Source organism: Acipenser ruthenus, chromosome 19, assembly GCF_902713425.1.
Source record: "Acipenser ruthenus chromosome 19, fAciRut3.2 maternal haplotype, whole genome shotgun sequence".
Lineage (NCBI taxonomy): Eukaryota > Metazoa > Chordata > Actinopteri > Acipenseriformes > Acipenseridae > Acipenser > Acipenser ruthenus.
Window position 1 is genome coordinate 10005488 of NC_081207.1, and position 16382 is coordinate 10021869.

Sequence of the window (16382 nt, forward strand, 5' to 3'; positions counted from 1 at the left end):
TGGTTGTAAATCAAATGAAAGTCAACCAAAATTAAATCCATGCTTTATGTTAAAAAAACTGGGTCGTTTGTAATATATACCTTTTCACCATTTTGTAGTTTTGGGGGATCTATCTAAATGCTGCACATGGTAACAGTCCAGGTGATTAAACTCAAATTACTAAAAATTGAATTTAGTACCCCTTGCAGAGTTCAAAGTTAATTCCAGGGTGCCTGTTACTGATTTCCTAATCTCAAAACTCCTAATGTTACTGAGTTCGTCCTGGAGTTGCTTTGATTTTGTCTGTTTGCACTGTCTGATTATTTGCATGGCTGCTTTGCACTAAAACTAACAACTATGGTCTCATATATATATATATATATATATATATATATATATATATATATATATATATATATATATATATATATATATATATATATATGTATGTATATGTATGTGTATATATATATATGTATGTGTGTGTATATATATATATATATATATATATATATATATATATATATATATATATATATATATATATATATATATATATATGTATGTGTGTGTATATATATATATATATATATATAAGTTTAACCCTGGCTGGGCTGTGTTAAAATTAGTGTGGGTCTTAGTAGCAATGTTTTGCAAAAATACAGATGCTAAAACTTGCAAACTGCTAAAACACAGACTAATGCGCCTGTAAAAAGCCATCAGCACGTTTACCTCATTGAAATGTTCCCTTTGTAAGCAGTGTCCTTGTTATGTCATTATAAATACATGTTGTTTCTTGTAAAAAAAAAAAAAAAAAAAAAATGTTGGGTGAGATTCAGTAAGCAATCATTCCAGTTTTCTTCTTAAAGAACAAATTACACATAATTTATTTATTTATTTACTGTCCCTTCCATTTGTATGATTGTGGTTGCAATGCTGCATGAATTGTGGATCACTGTATGAAATTTGAAGCTACAATACCTGGTCTTTTAATGTTAAAAAAAAAAAACCCTTTAAATAAATAAGCCAACATGTTCATTATAAGAGCTCCTACATAAACCTTTGTAACTTCCTACTTATGTAACATTACCAGTTTTAACAGGGAAGTAGATGCTTAATGAATCAGCCCATTACATGTATTTTTTATACTGCATTTTCAGATGTTTTAATTGACTTTTGTTTTGACCACTACAGCGGTTTTATGTGGCAACATCTCGTCAGCTTAAGCGCCTGGAGTCTGTCAGCAGGTCTCCTATATACTCACACTTTTCAGAAACAATCACAGGTACCAGTGTGATTCGTGCATACGGACGACAAAATGCTTTTGTTCTTATAAGTGACAAGAAAGTGGATGAGAACCAGAAAAGTTACTACCCTGGTATTGTTTCCAATAGGTAAGATCTTTTTGTCATTTCCTGAATATTTCATGTCTTGCCTGTTTCAAATCCTATTACGTGTGTTCTGTATGATTCTTTTGTGTTAATACTTAGATCATTATTTGCTGTGATTACTAACTATTCCAACAAAATTTGAGTTTATGTACATTATAGCTCAATTCGTTCTTCCAAGGGAGCCAGTCCTGTCACGTGTTTTTTGCTTATGGTTGTTGCAGGTGGCTTGGCGTTCGAATTGAATTCATTGGAAACTGCATTGTCCTGTTTGCTGCCCTGTTCGCAGTGATTGGGAGGAGCAAGCTGACCCCAGGCCTAGTTGGACTCTCTGTATCTTACGCATTGCAGGTATAGCATGTTGTTCTTTCGAATGCCACGTTTTACTGTTTTTGTTCAATTGCAGCAGCAAGGTTTAAATCAAGAACTCAGCTTTTGCTGACCTTTGTTTGCAAATTCATAACGTGATGCTTTCATTCCATTCATGGGGGTACATTTCTGTGAATTATTATTTTTATGAAAAGTTAGCGACCATATCTTTTTTCATAATGACAGACTACAATGCAATTACATTATTTTGCTAAGCACTGCATATCCTTTAAAACAAACTAAATTCACAAAACGTGCTATTCACAAAATACCAAACGTTTAAGCAGAAGAAGAATTTCAGAAAGATTATAGAGAGAGAAAGAGATGTGATACCTTTTATTGTACTAAATAATAATTAATCGCAAGCTTTCAAGACCTCAAGGTCTCTTCTTCAGGTGAAAGTAGGAAAGAGAGATTGATGTTTACATTCAAAGGTGGCATCAGAACTTTAATATATATATTATTTGTGCCATTAGCAAATGTGCCATATGCCATGAAAAACCATGACAAACGATATTAGTCATGGGCAGTGTGCTGGCTAGTTATCTTCGGCATGCCAATATCCATATTGTACATAAAGGACAGGTGTAAAAATAATGCTCAGTCTCTGCCTGTAACATAAATAAATCAAAATGATATTGCCGTAAACTTAGGTTGAATGCAGGTCTGGATGTGTGTGGAGAAATATGTTTGGTTTGCATATCCTAGGTCACAATGTCTTTGAACTGGATGGTCCGGATGACCTCTGACCTGGAGAGCAACATTGTGGCGGTGGAAAGAGTGAAGGAGTATTCTGAAACTGAGACTGAGGTAAGAAAATGAGAGAAATCCTTGTAGAGAAGGAATTTAAACATCTTCATTTGCCTTCAGTTAGCCTGCACAAAATTATAGAAATTTAACAGTAACACCCTTCGTTATTAAGTACATTAACTTTGATATTTGGTTAACCATTGAGAAGAAATGTTTTGCATAAACAAAAGCCAAGAAGACTTTATTGTCTTACAAAAAGTCTAATTTGACAATACCAGTGTTAGGTTAGGTTGATTGTAGCAAAAAAATCAATTCCACAAATCTTACCTATTGTACAATTCCATTTGGTCTCAACTGTACAGTAAACAGTTAAGAAAGAAAGTGTTCATAGTGACGCACTTCCGAGGTCATTTAACCTGAAAGTGGAAATGGTCCCTTTCCTGTCATTAACCAACCAGCTGCTTCCCTATTGGTTGACATGCTTTAGTAACATGTGTTGACCCAGAAGACACTGCTGAGGTGAAATGACCTATGAAGTTTAACAGATTTCCTCAGTTTCATAGAAACTGAGAACTTTCTGTAGCCTAATGCACTATCAGTTATACTGGTTTTTCTTCACCATATTTGTCTTTCAAAACTCCACATTAAGATCTGTGTCGCTAAGTGCAACACAGGTAAGATTTATGTGATCATTTTGTTTGTTACAATCACTTGCAAGCTGGTGATTAGTATTCTAACCTGGACAGCAATGTTTGAACAGGCACCCTGGATAGTCCCAGACAAAAGGCCTCCAGAGGACTGGCCCACCCAGGGGAAGGTGGAGTTCAATGATTACAGTGTGAGGTACAGGGAGGGACTGGACCTGGTACTGAAGAACCTGACTCTACAGGTGAAAGGAGGAGAGAAGGTAAGGCGTTGGACCATGCATCAACTGTTAAACCTTTTAAATGTTACAGAACATGAAATGCGTTATGTTAGCACATCATGGGACATAAACAGGCTTGCTACTTTTCGATACTAATTGGTAAAGCTCGTAAAACGTTTAATTTACAAAAAATGAAATAGAGTTAGATAGAATAAACGTCGGTAAGACCACTCGCTATTTTTTATTTTCTTACCAAAAATAATAATTTAGAAATCATCTCTAGTTTGTGCAGTTTTTATACTTACTGTCTGTCCTGTCTCTATTCTGCTCTGAATGGCTATTCGTCGCTGTCAGTCAGCTCAGTGGTCTGTTAGGGAGGGTGAAGCAGGCGTCTGGCGATTCTGCCTCAATAGCAGGAGAGGGGGAAGCTCAGACTCTGAATAAGTGCAAGTTAGTTCTGTTCAACTGTCTGTTTTGTTCTGTGCATATTTTTGCTAGTAAATGTATGCTATAAAAGTCTGTGTAATAAACGTTTATGTGCTGTGTTTTCTGCGGTTTATTTTAGACATTTTTTAAATTGTGTAGGATCTTTATCTATACAAGGTATAACTGCATTGACCAAATATCATTTCAGTTTGAATGTTGTTCTATTAGAATGTTGGTGACCATGGCTTTGTTGCATGTTGAATAATAAAGTGGTTTTGCAATGGCACAAACAGTGAGTTTTTTTCACCCATTCTCTGCTTGAATTGAAAAATAAAGATTGAAAAAAAACGGTAAATTCTTTAAAAAAATAAAATGTTGATATTGGTTGTCAATTTGGCAAAAAAATAAAAATCGATTAGTAGCAAGCCTAGCATTGACACCATACTCTCTGCCTGAACACTCTCATTAGACCATCTATCCAAGTGGTCTGAAGGTCTTTTTAAAAATACAACTACAAAATACATAGTCCACAATACCAGCACAGTTTATAGTCTGAGGTTTCCCAGCTGCTGCAAAACCCCATTGTGAAGGATTTGGAGGCTGCACAGAGACTGGAAGACAAGGGGCACAGCACAGCAAGACTGCTGCGTGATAAATGCTAGCAGACATCCAACCTGTCTCTTGGTATGAAATCAAATTGCACTAGGCTCAAAGCTGGAGGCATGTTTTCAAAATGTGTCGTGTGATGAGTCGACTACCAGTGGTCGACTGTCACTTTTCTAGTTGACATTTTGGTGCTGCTCCTCATCACATTCATAAAGGTATAATTTCCCATAAAGTTTACCAAGTAAAATTCACATAAGATATTGTTTATTTACAAGCCCACATTGAAAATACCAGCGCCTGTAAAATGCTATACCTACTGTATATTAGAGTATTATTTGGCACATTGATCCCATTTCTTTTCGTTTCTCTGGGTGTTTTAAAGTCTTCCAGATGGTTTAAACTATACTTATAATACATAAATAAACGCCCAATTTGAACTGTGATAAGACACTGGTATGGCTTCCTGTGAACAGGATGGCTGCAGCGGTGACGTCAGACCAGAAACACAGACTCAACTCCAGAAGTAGCGGGGCGAAACTGAAGTGCAATGGCGTTCAGCTTGTTTATTAAATAATAAAACAAACAAAAGATTTAAACAAACACAAAACTACACAAACAAAGAGGTGCGTTGGCCAAACAAATAAACAATAAACTGATAACAAATAAGTCTCGTGCTGGTGTTTAAACCAGCACGCTTAGCAATCGTTATCTTTTTCTGCCTCCTCTCTCTGCTCTCGTTCTCTACTCCGAAACCTCTTTTTCTGAACAAAAACAGCTGCAGGCATTTATATTCTGGCCGAGGGGTTAACTAGCTAGTAATTATGCTAAGAGATAAATAATAATAATAATAATAATAATTATCTTATTACCCCTCGGCCATAGTCTGCACGAGTTTAATAAGGATGCGTGACTGTCAGCTAATCAGTAGAAAACAATAACAAATAATAGCGATGGCTTTAGATCTACGCCACAAACAATAATAATACAAATAATAATAAAACAGCGCACACATATATATATAGATAGATAGATAGATAGATAGATAGATAGATAGATAGATAGATAGATAGATAGATAGATAGATAGATAGATAGATAGATAGATAGATAGATAGATAGAGGCGGGACACTCCACCACTCTCCTGAGTTACTAACTGGTAGTATTCTCTTGTCCAAATTGTGTAGATTGGCATTGTGGGGAGGACCGGAGCTGGCAAGTCGTCCATGACTCTGTGCCTCTTCAGGATCCTGGAAGCTGCAGCAGGAGAGATCACTATAGATGGGGTGAAGATTTCAGAGATCGGTCTCCATGACCTGAGATCCAAGCTCACCATCATTCCTCAGGTAAGCCACTGTATCCAACAACTTCCCAATATCTAACTGAAATGTCCGCTGGATCAGTGCAACAGCAATGAGGGATCTGAGCAGTGAGAGGACCATCCCTTTGACCTGTGTGACCGATTTGCATCTTTGTACTCCTGTAAGAGAGAATGGCATTGCTGTGGTGTGTTACAAGGTAATAATGCAAGTCCGGAATCAAAGTAAGAGACAGGAGGATGAGGGTATGATTTGAAATAGGGAGTTTAATTATTATAGAGGAACACTCCACAGTAATGTCATTATCACTATTGTTAAAGTTCTTTATTTATTTACCTCTATTTGAAATAATCATTGTAGTCCACTGAAAGAGGTCACTTTTGAGCCAGGACTTGAGTATCCCTATCACAGGGGTAACTTCAAAACACTCCATCACAATTGTAAGGTAAAACTTCATAGAAACTATGTCTAGTGGATAAACATTTCAGTTAGTGCCTCCTTCAGTGTACTGGTACTGCATACACATGTTTCGGCTAGTGCTTTCTTCTGTACTGGTACACTGAAGATGGCACTGGCTGAAACATTTGTCTACTTGGCTTGGCTTATAGTTTTACCTTTGACAAAATAAAAAAATATATAATAATAAATTCATAAGTCTATGACAAAAAAGGGCACTGGACTTCTGTTGTCTTCAGCTGACTCATTGGGCAAATTCCACACAAATGTAGCTGGGCCTATGATCAATTGACTATAGTATGTAATTATCCATATTCGCTTATAGAGACATTTCTGCTCAGCATTTGGCTGTTCGACGTTATTGGTTTAATAGTGTGACCCTGCTATAGCTTTCTATCAAAGTTGTAATACGGTATAATATTAATTATAAAGCATTCTTTGTGAAATGTAGGACCCTGTGCTGTTTTCTGGAACCCTGCGCATGAACCTTGACCCGTTTGAGAAATATGCAGATGAAGACATCTGGAAAGTGCTTGAGCTTTCTCACTTGAATAGGTTTGTCAGCAGTCAACCCGCTGGGATAAACCACGAGTGCTCTGAAGGTGGAGAAAATCTCAGGTACAGCAAAACTATTATTTTTCTCATTTTCATGAATTAGCTTGAAGGGGGAGGGGATGCTAACTTTACATGACAGCCATTGCACAATTTACATTTGGCCTGTATGCCCAGTTATGGTGGTACAAAATCTCATCCAACAGTACTACCAATGGCACACATCGCCAACACATTCTGTGGCATAAGTTTTGCTTTGGCACAAAGGAGAGAAAGCTCCAAATGAGCTAACCCCCCTTCCCAGACCCAGACCCAGACCCAGACCCAGACCAGCCACATCTGACAAGAATTACAATGAATACATATACTGTTAAACCTGTAATAGCCTTTGCTTTATGTTTTGCATGATTTTTAAGACATTTTGGCTACACTAAAGGCTCTGTTCAGGAAGAATGTTAATGTAGTTGTATACCTTTTATTTGCTTCATCACAGAAGCTGCGTTGTCAATTTACTAATTGAAATGGGAAGTGCATGCTGATATTTTGCTGTGATGGATGTGCTCAGGTGTTAGATACAATTCTAATATGTCTTTTGGTTTCAGTGTTGGACAGAGACAACTTGTATGTCTTGCCAGAGCCCTGCTGAGGAAAACTCGAATTCTGGTCCTGGATGAAGCTACTGCTGCTATAGATCTGGAGACAGATGATCTGATCCAGTCTACCATCAGAACCCAGTTTGAAGACTGTACAGTCTTCACTATAGCACATAGGCTTAATACTATATTGGACTACACAAGGTACGTTTAGTGAAGTTAATAGGATGTCCCATTTTACAAGTTCCAAGTATGTTTTTTTTTTTTTTTTAATTATTTTTTAAGAGGGTGGGGGTATTTGTTAACATTGAAATTATGTTAGATGTGTTCTATGCACAGGATGACATTTTTATACAGGATGAGCACCTGCAATTTTGGCAAATACTTCTGTGATGGGTTGATATGTGGTTTATAATTTTAAACAAAGTGCCAGGTAAGAGGACTTCATATGTGTAACTGCATATTGACAATACACAATGGTCAATATTAACTCTTCATAACCACCCAAATATGAAATGTACCATTTGAAGGCTGTTCACTAGGCATGGATAATGTCATTCTGTATAGTTAATTTGCAGCATTTGCAGCAGTGGGATGTGTATGGTACGGACATGCTTCAAACACAATGTATAAAGGCTATTCAAATCAAAAAGGCCACTGGAAAGAGGAAACAATGTGGCATCTGTTGTTTAATCAGGTTTACTTTTATTAAGCAAGATAGTTTTATTTACTGCGTATGTATTAACATTAGTTTTGTTTGTCCAATGTGGTGGAGTGTCCCGCCTCTTTGTTTAATATTTATTTATTATGATTTGTTTATTACGGCGAAAGCCGATTTTTGTTATTTGTTATTTTGTGTTTAAAAACCTTGTGAGGATGCGTGACTGATCAGCTAGTGATTTATTTAACTAGCTGACAGTCACATCCTTACTAAACCCGTGCAGACTGGGTAATAAGATAATTAACAGCTTGTTAACCCCTCGGCCAGAATATAAGAACCTGCAGCTGTCCGTGCTCGGAGGAGAGTGTACAGCGGAGAGTACGGGGAGCGGAGAGAGCGAGGAGAGAGAAACTACATTTAAAAACAACTGCTAAGTAGTGTGCTGGTGCTAAAACCAGCACGCTTATTTGTTTGTTTATTTGTTTGGCCAACGTGCCCTTTGGTTTTGTTGTTTGTTTAAATCTTTTGTTTTGTTTTATTATTTAATAAATACGCTGAGCGCAGTAGCATTCAACTTCACCCGCCCATCCATTGTTTTGTTTCTGGTACTTCCTGGTCCGTGACGTCACCACACACGCCACTCAACAGCGGCTCGACCACATATGGTGTCCTGCGTGGGACAGACAACGCCTCCAGGAGCCGGACCAGAAAAGAAAAGTGTGTTTTTTTTTGTTGTTCGTTTTTTTAAAATAGTGTTTTTTGTGTTTGGAAAAAAAAAAAAAAAATGGGAAGAAGCGGCCGAAGGAAGCAGCAGCAGCAAGTCCAGCAGAAACAGCGCAGGGCCAGTTGCAGGTCCCGCTGCTTCTCTGCTACGCCAGACGTCTGCCTCTCCTGTCTAGACGAGGAAGGGTGGTGCTTCCTTTGTGGTGAGGTCAGGTACCTTCCCCTTGTCCAAAACCCACCATGGCAAGGGGAAAAGGAGGATTGCCCAGGGTGGGAACCGGAGGATGAGAAGGCTGAGCATCCACAGCCCAAGGCTCCACTAGCAGGGGAAGAATACCTGCTGGTTTCACCTCCACCACCACCATCTGAAGGAAAGGAGCAGGAGCTGCCTCCACATCCTCCGCGGCGGACTGGTCCACTCTCCTCAGACTGGGACTGGCTGGCGGATCCTGAGAGGGATATCGTGGAGGCCCTCCCTGCTGTGATCAACCTCCTGTGGGCGAGAGATGGGGAGCGCTGGGAGGCCTGGGAACAGAAACACCACCCAGCATCCCTCCCAGACATCGCAGCCATGATGCTCAACTACCTGGCTGCAGATATGGGATGGGCCCTCCCTGCTGTGTCCCGTGCCAGAAGGAGAGGAGCCATTGCTGCCGTCTCCAGCGCCAGAGGGAGAGGAGCCATTGCTGCCGTCTCCAGCGCCAGAGGGAGAGGAGCTATTGCTGCCGTCTCCAGCGCCAGAGGGAGAGGAGCCATTGCTGCCGTCTCCAGCGCCAGAGGGAGAGGAACGGTTGCTGTTGTCTCCAGCGCCAGAGGGTGAGGAGCCCTCGCTACTGTCTCCAGCACCAGGAGCAGAGCAGCAGGAGCTGCCTCTGTCTCCACCAGCAGCAGAGCAGCAAGAGCTGCCTCTGGCTCCACCACCGCCAGGAGCTGCCTCTGTCTCCACCACCGCCAGGGGCAGAGCAGCAGGAGCTGCCTCTGCCTCCGCCACCTCCACCAGCAGAGGGTGAATGCCTGCTGGTTCCGCCTTAGCCGCCGTGGGAGGACTGCTTGCCTCTCCCTCCTCCACCAGCAGAGGGTGAATGCCTGCTGGTTCCGTCTCAAGCGCCGTGGGAGAACAGCTTGCCGCTCCAAGCTCCACCAGCAGAGGGTGAATACCTGCTGGTTCCGCCTCAGCCACTGTGGGAGGACTGCTTGCCCCTACCACCTCCACCAGCAGAGGGTGAATGCCTGCTGGTTCAGTCTCAAGCGCTGTGGGAGGACAGCTTACCACTCCCACCACCACCACCAGCAGAGGGTGAAAAGCTGCTGGTTCCGTCTCCACTGCCGTGGGAGGACTGCTTGCCCCTCCCACCTCCACCAGCAGAGGGAGAATGCCTGCTGGTTCCGTTTCAAGCACCGTGGGAGAACAGCTTGCCGCTCCCAGCTCCACCAGCAGAGGGTGAATACCTGCTGGTTCCGTCTCCACCGCAGTGGGAGGACTGCTTGCCCCTCCCACCTACACCAGCAGAGGGTGAATACCTGCTAGTTCCATCTCCACCTCCACCAGCAGAGGGTGAATACTTGCTGGTTCCACCTCCACTGTCATGGGAAGGACTGCTCCTGCCCTGCCTTGCACCGCCCAAGGATGCCTGTTGCTCCGCATCGCCTGGAGAGCCACCAGTTACAGGGTACGAGGGAGAAGTGGAGCTCCCACTGCCACCTCCATGGCCAGGGGCTCACCTCCCGAGGGTCCGCTGCTGCTGCCGTCACCTCCCGAGGGTCCACTGCTGCTGCCGTCCCCTCCCCAGGGTCCGCTGCTGCTGCCATCGCCGATTTTTGTTATTTGTTATTTTGTGTTTAAAAACCTTGTGAGGATGTGTGACTGATCAGCTAGTGATTTATTTAACTAGCTGACAGTCACACATCCTTACTAAACTCGTGCATACTATGGCAGAGGGGTAATAAGATAATTAACAGCTAGTTAACCTCGGCCAGAATATAAGAACCTGCAGCTGTCTGTGCTCTGAGGAGAGTGTACAGTGGAGAGTACGGGGAGTGGAGAGAGCGAGGAGAGAAACTACATTTAAAAACAACTGCTAAGTATTGTGCTGGTGCTAAAACCAGCACGCTTATTTTTTTGGCCAACGTGCCCTTTGGTTTTGTTGTTTGTTTAAATCTTTTGTTTTGTTTTATTATTTAATAAATACGCTGAGCGCAGTAGCGTTCAGCTTCACCTGCCCATCCATTGTTTTGTTTCTGGTACTTCCTGGTCCGTGACGTCACCACACACGCCACTCAACAGTGGCTCGACCACACCAATTACAGTCAAAACCTGTCTAATGCGACCAGTGACCACAATTCTCTTACCCAGCAACAGATTCAAACCTGTATTAAGCACCCTTACACAGGGCTATTGTTATAAGAAAATTTTAGTTTTAAATGGTACGTCCTAAATTCAAAGGAATACGGTAACCATTTTAGCGGTCTTTTATCCATAATCAATACAACAACAGCGCTCTCTTGTAAAGGAAGAGAAAATGTGGAGAAACAAAAGGTCCTTCTTACATGACAGCATTTATTAAACTTGTAAAGACAGTAAGTGCCAGAAAAACTGCTGAAAAATTCGGCAATAGAAAGACGCAGGTACAGCATTTTGAAACGGAAAGAACTAGGGCTTGGAGTTTTAGGTTTTTATTTTTGTTCACGTGACTGTGTTTTAAGCCGATTCAATATCTTAATTAAACTTTTAATTACTAAACAAGTCGCTTCTTTTTACCTTGATGTCCTGATTGGCTTGCTGATTGTTTCACCTTCTTCATTATTCAAACACAAGAGCAAGCAATGACATTAATCACTTCCACCAATGCTACTTTACCTTGCATTTCGTTCTCGCACTTGCCTGGAAACTAGGTAGCTTCCAATGTGTCCGTTTCGTGTTGTGTTGTTCTTTCCCGTTAATTTAACAGAATGTTCTCACAATTAGGATTTAGCTGATTAAGACTTAAAGGCAAACCGTTAAAAGGAAAATAAACACAGACAAATTCAAGCCATACTTATAAGAGTATGAAAACAATGTGTGCAGTAATCGAAAAAGATCTTATGCTTATGCTGGCATTGGTTTCAGGATGCAATGAAATCAACATGTACCTGAAAGGCAGACACAGGCATTGAAATGTGCAAAGGATTTAAAACATTGTGTGTTCATTACTTTCACAAAATAATGTTTTGTAAATGCATTATCTAAATGAATGTTATTAAATTACATTCTTCCTTTTGTTCATATTACATTTGCTGGCTTTTACAGTGTATGTAACACATACATAAATACAGGAAAGCATGTCAGAGACAAGTAGAAAATTCATAAGTTTTGGGCCCTCTTAAGAGACCACCTGTGTTAAGAGACCACTATTAGACTGTCCCTTGAGTGGTCTCTTAATACAGGTTTGATTGTACTTAGTTGCTGCATTCTGTCATTGATTGAAGGATAAGGGCCTTATCCACAGAATCATGTGTATTATAATAATGGGCTATTATAGTAACCCAGCATACCTAATGAGAATTTGGGGTATGGCAGCAGGCCTGAGTACTAGATTTTGTTTTTTCCTGACAAATCTAGGTGACATTTTAAATTAGAAGTGTTTCCTTTCACCCTTCTTTTTACAATTGTTTGCTGTGGGGTTCCCTCATCATAGACAATTTTAAAATGCTGCCAAACATCTGATCTGATTGGACGCTTTGAAGCAGACATGTTTATTAAATAATTTCAATTAAAAAAAAAAAAAAAAAAAACCTTCAGATGTGATTTGTCACTTTCAGCTGACAGCAGTGACAATGAGGGCACCAGGAAAATAAATGTAAAAGTTTGGACATCTCAGTGCATTATAGTATCCTTTATACATTGTCCAATTGTAGAATACATTAGCGTGAGTGATACAATAACACTTCATTCAACTTATTTGTCACAGTTGTGTAAAAAATTGTAAGATGTGTATAATTGTGGTATATCCCGTTCCCTTGGTTGCACAATACAGTCCAGTTTTTCGAGTTTATACTTTCATTTTAGTTTTACCGAATACCAATTAGATGTAAAAAACAGCTGAAAGAGTTGATAAACCAGACTGATCATAACCAACCTGTGCAGTGCACCGGAGTGTGTTCACAGCCATTTAACTGTGGAGCAGATTACGAAGGCTACTCTTTTAAATCACTACAGTAAGTGAATTAATCTTTTTCTTTCTTATTACCAACAGGGTTCTTGTTTTGGACAAGGGACAAATAGCTGAATTTGACACACCGACAAACCTTATAGCAAAGAAAGGAATTTTCTACGGTATGGCCAAAGATGCTGGACTGGCCTAAAACCATTTGCTACAAATTGCAGTGTCTTTTCCACTGTTAAGAGACAATGCAGTGAAGGTATATTGTCATGATGTATGTTTTTTGAGGATTACTCTGCACACATCAGGTTTCGTATAGATGCAAGTATGACCAGCAACCAAATTTATTACAACTTAAATATTTTTTCTATATATTTTTCTACTGTATTTAAGTTTAACTTTTTTTTACAAATGCATATACATACATACAGTAGAGTCAATTATCTGAACTAATTGGGACCGATACTAGTTTGCATAATTGATTTGAATGGATACTCTAACAGGTATTAATAACAATTACTGTACCTTTAATAATGTATAGATTAAAATTAACACGCAGTGGCGGCATTTGCCCCATGGGGGCCCCATCCAACACTTGATTCTGGAGCCCCTACCAGGGCAGGGCTGCCAGACCAGTATATTTGAAACAATTCCAAGATGCAGAATAACAGTTATTAGCGGCTATTCAAAATAAACACACTGTTTATTAGGTATATGAAAGCTTTTGTTGTATATTGCAACTGATTATTTTGAGTAAATTTACAAACAACTGATTTTAAACTTTGAACAAACAAAGGAAGCTTGTTTATTGCAGCTTTCAACATACAAGACATGCTTTTGTGCTTATACAAAATCTGTCATCACTTACAATATATTATTAAGCATTCATTTGACATATTTAGGGTTTCCAATCATCAAAATACAATGACCAAGAAAGTTTCCATTTTGTGGATCGTGCAGATTCATTGTATGTCCACGAAAAGCCAGATTTTGTTCTGCCAAGTGACAAACAATGGCTACAAGTCTAATCAGAACAGATTTCCAGTAGTTCTGTTCCAAATGAATTCCATTCTGGCTGATCAGTAGTAGTATAAGTGCACATTCCTACCTGTAGGTTGTGCCATGTTCACATGGTGTGTGTGTGGCTTTGAATGTTCATGTTCTTAGAGTACGCTGCCAGGCCTTGAAGCCCTCCTTGGAAATACTGCTATCACATTTGCTAAAGAGTGCACAGCAAAAGCAAAACACTGCATTCAAAAGAATACTACTATACAAGCCACGTACCAAATTTCTTCATATGCATGTAGTTCTCTTTTGGAAAATGGCGTGCAACCGCTACCATATCGTGGAAATTCCATTTCCATAATCTGCTTTGGACCTCTTTTTACAATTTTGCATTGTTGATCATTGCTTATGATCTGGCCAAAGTGCTAGGTCATTAGAGAGCAATGTTGATATCTGCTGTGCTAGCCGGTTTCCACGTTATCTGCAGGCGTTTCAGCGGTCCAGTAACATCCTCAGTAGCTGCAGCCAACAACATACTACTAGCATTTTCTTATCGTCTGCCGCTTGCTGTGATGCAAAGACTGATGTTAGTTTAGGGTAAGTTACCGTACGCATTGCTTTTTTTGTGTTTTCGCACTTCAGCGCCGCTGGGATAATTTAGCTTAATTTGTCTTTTTCACGCTTCTACACTTTGGTAATTAAAGCATAAGCAACGGTCCGCACTATAAGATGGGTTAATCTGCTTGTTACATATGGGGGCTGTTTTTTAGACGGTACAATTAAATGCACTATGCAGTTGAATAGCCCTATTATGTTACAAAAAAATCACAAAATTTAACCGGCCTATTACGTGTAAAAAAGGTATACCTCATTATTTATTTATTTTTATTTGGTAAATACATGTACAATCTCCAGCATAAGACCCCCCACACCCCCGCCCCGCCCCGTCATGTGTGTTGTGCACTAGTCGACAGCACTCAGCACCAGCAGGGTCCCTCCCCTGGCCCAAACTTCTCAAAAAGCGCTTTGGCTTTACCTAGTTACCAGTGACACATAACTGTCACCTTTGTTGTTTTGTTTTCAATTTGCGCATATTGTTAATAAAATGTAGAAGAAAAAAAAGTCACCACGGTCGGCTTCAAAAATTCAGTAAAATGTTTCTATACTTTGATACTTTCTGTTTAGGCATTGTAGTAACGTGCAATTGAAATCATTAAAATAAAAATTCTTAGCTGCTCAATAAGACAGGATCTCCAGCCCTTACTGACAAAATAGAAGAAAAATCAAGGAGGTGACTGTTTTAATTTGCTTAACTGCAACAATTTAAAGCACACAATGCTCCATCTAAGGTTTTGGTGGTCTGAATAATCATGTAACTTTCATTAGCCTCAGTCTGGTCCTTTTTTTTGGCAGCTAAATCTCATAGCCATTTTAGCAGCAGAAGCTGTGTGCATAATACACCACACGTAACTCATCACGTGATTACTGGTGCGTTCAGTTGTTTAGACAGTACGGTTCATCAAAGATAGGATAATTGACTCTACTGTATATATACACGGAGCATCAAAAGAAACTTACCACTTATAACATTTATTTTTGAAAAAAAAGGTATATAAATGATTGACATTGATTAAATGTTTTTGATCATTCCCTTGACCGTGACATGCTTCAGCGACTATGACTGGAGCATATGCACTTAATCACCTAATTAGTGAGACAGTTGATTGGACACTGGATATGGAGTGATTTCAGCTGTTGAATTGCAAGCTTGAATAAAAGCAATAAAGAAAAATCATCCAATACCCAATATGCCACATCTGTCAAGAGAGCAGCGCCTTCGTGCAGATCGGCATGTTGGAGGCTGGTCTAGGGCAGTGTACTGTGGCTTGCCGTCTTGGGTGCTCACAGCCAGCAATTTCAAACCTGGCGAGAAGGTATAACCAGGCACACTGTCAATGACAGGCCACAAACTGGGAGACCAAGAGTCACAACACCTGTCCAAAATCAACAGATCACTTTGCAGCATCTTTGTGATGTCAATTGTTAATCAAGTCACTGCACCTGCTCTAAAACAGAGTTTGCCATTTTTCAATCACATCTAGTGTATTTTATCTAATCATAAGTGATACATTTCTTTTGATGCTCAGTATAGTTAATTTAGGAAAAATACTGTTGCAAGTATGGCGCTTAATTTGTGTACCAATGCATATCTGTAAACTTGAATACTGTCAGGAATACCAAATTGTAATTATTTCTCTTTTGTTATAGTTACCGCAAGTGTCGATTAAAGAAAGACATACAAGAAATGGTCTACAAGTGTCACTTTATTATTGTTGTAAATGCATACCTTTCTAAGCCATGAAGCTTTTTCCAGTTGAGCAATTTAAGGATCCGATAAGTAACAATACATTTTCCTCAGTTTACCTTTCATACATATCATTGTTTCTGCAACTTCTCTTAAAGCTTGTCCACAGGCCCATTTTACTGCCTTAAATACTTAAACAAGTAGTTAGGTTATTGGACCCAGTATGTTAAATAGTTTAATAGTATTTCC

At 39.8% G+C, this 16382-nt stretch overlaps 1 protein-coding gene across 1 annotated transcript in view; it reads left to right on the forward strand.

Annotated features, from left to right (window-relative positions):
- The window catches only part of LOC117424517 (ATP-binding cassette sub-family C member 3-like), a 120001-nt gene extending 103867 nt beyond the window's left edge, over nt 1-16134 (forward strand). Inside the window, 8 exon segments of the mRNA XM_034040908.3 lie at nt 1174-1373; nt 1592-1718; nt 2445-2546; nt 3247-3393; nt 5568-5726; nt 6607-6773; nt 7310-7504; nt 12917-16134. Coding sequence (XP_033896799.3) covers nt 1174-1373; nt 1592-1718; nt 2445-2546; nt 3247-3393; nt 5568-5726; nt 6607-6773; nt 7310-7504; nt 12917-13025 — 1206 coding nt within the window. The 3' untranslated portion in view covers nt 13026-16134.
- The last annotated feature ends 248 nt before the right edge of the window (nt 16135-16382 follow it).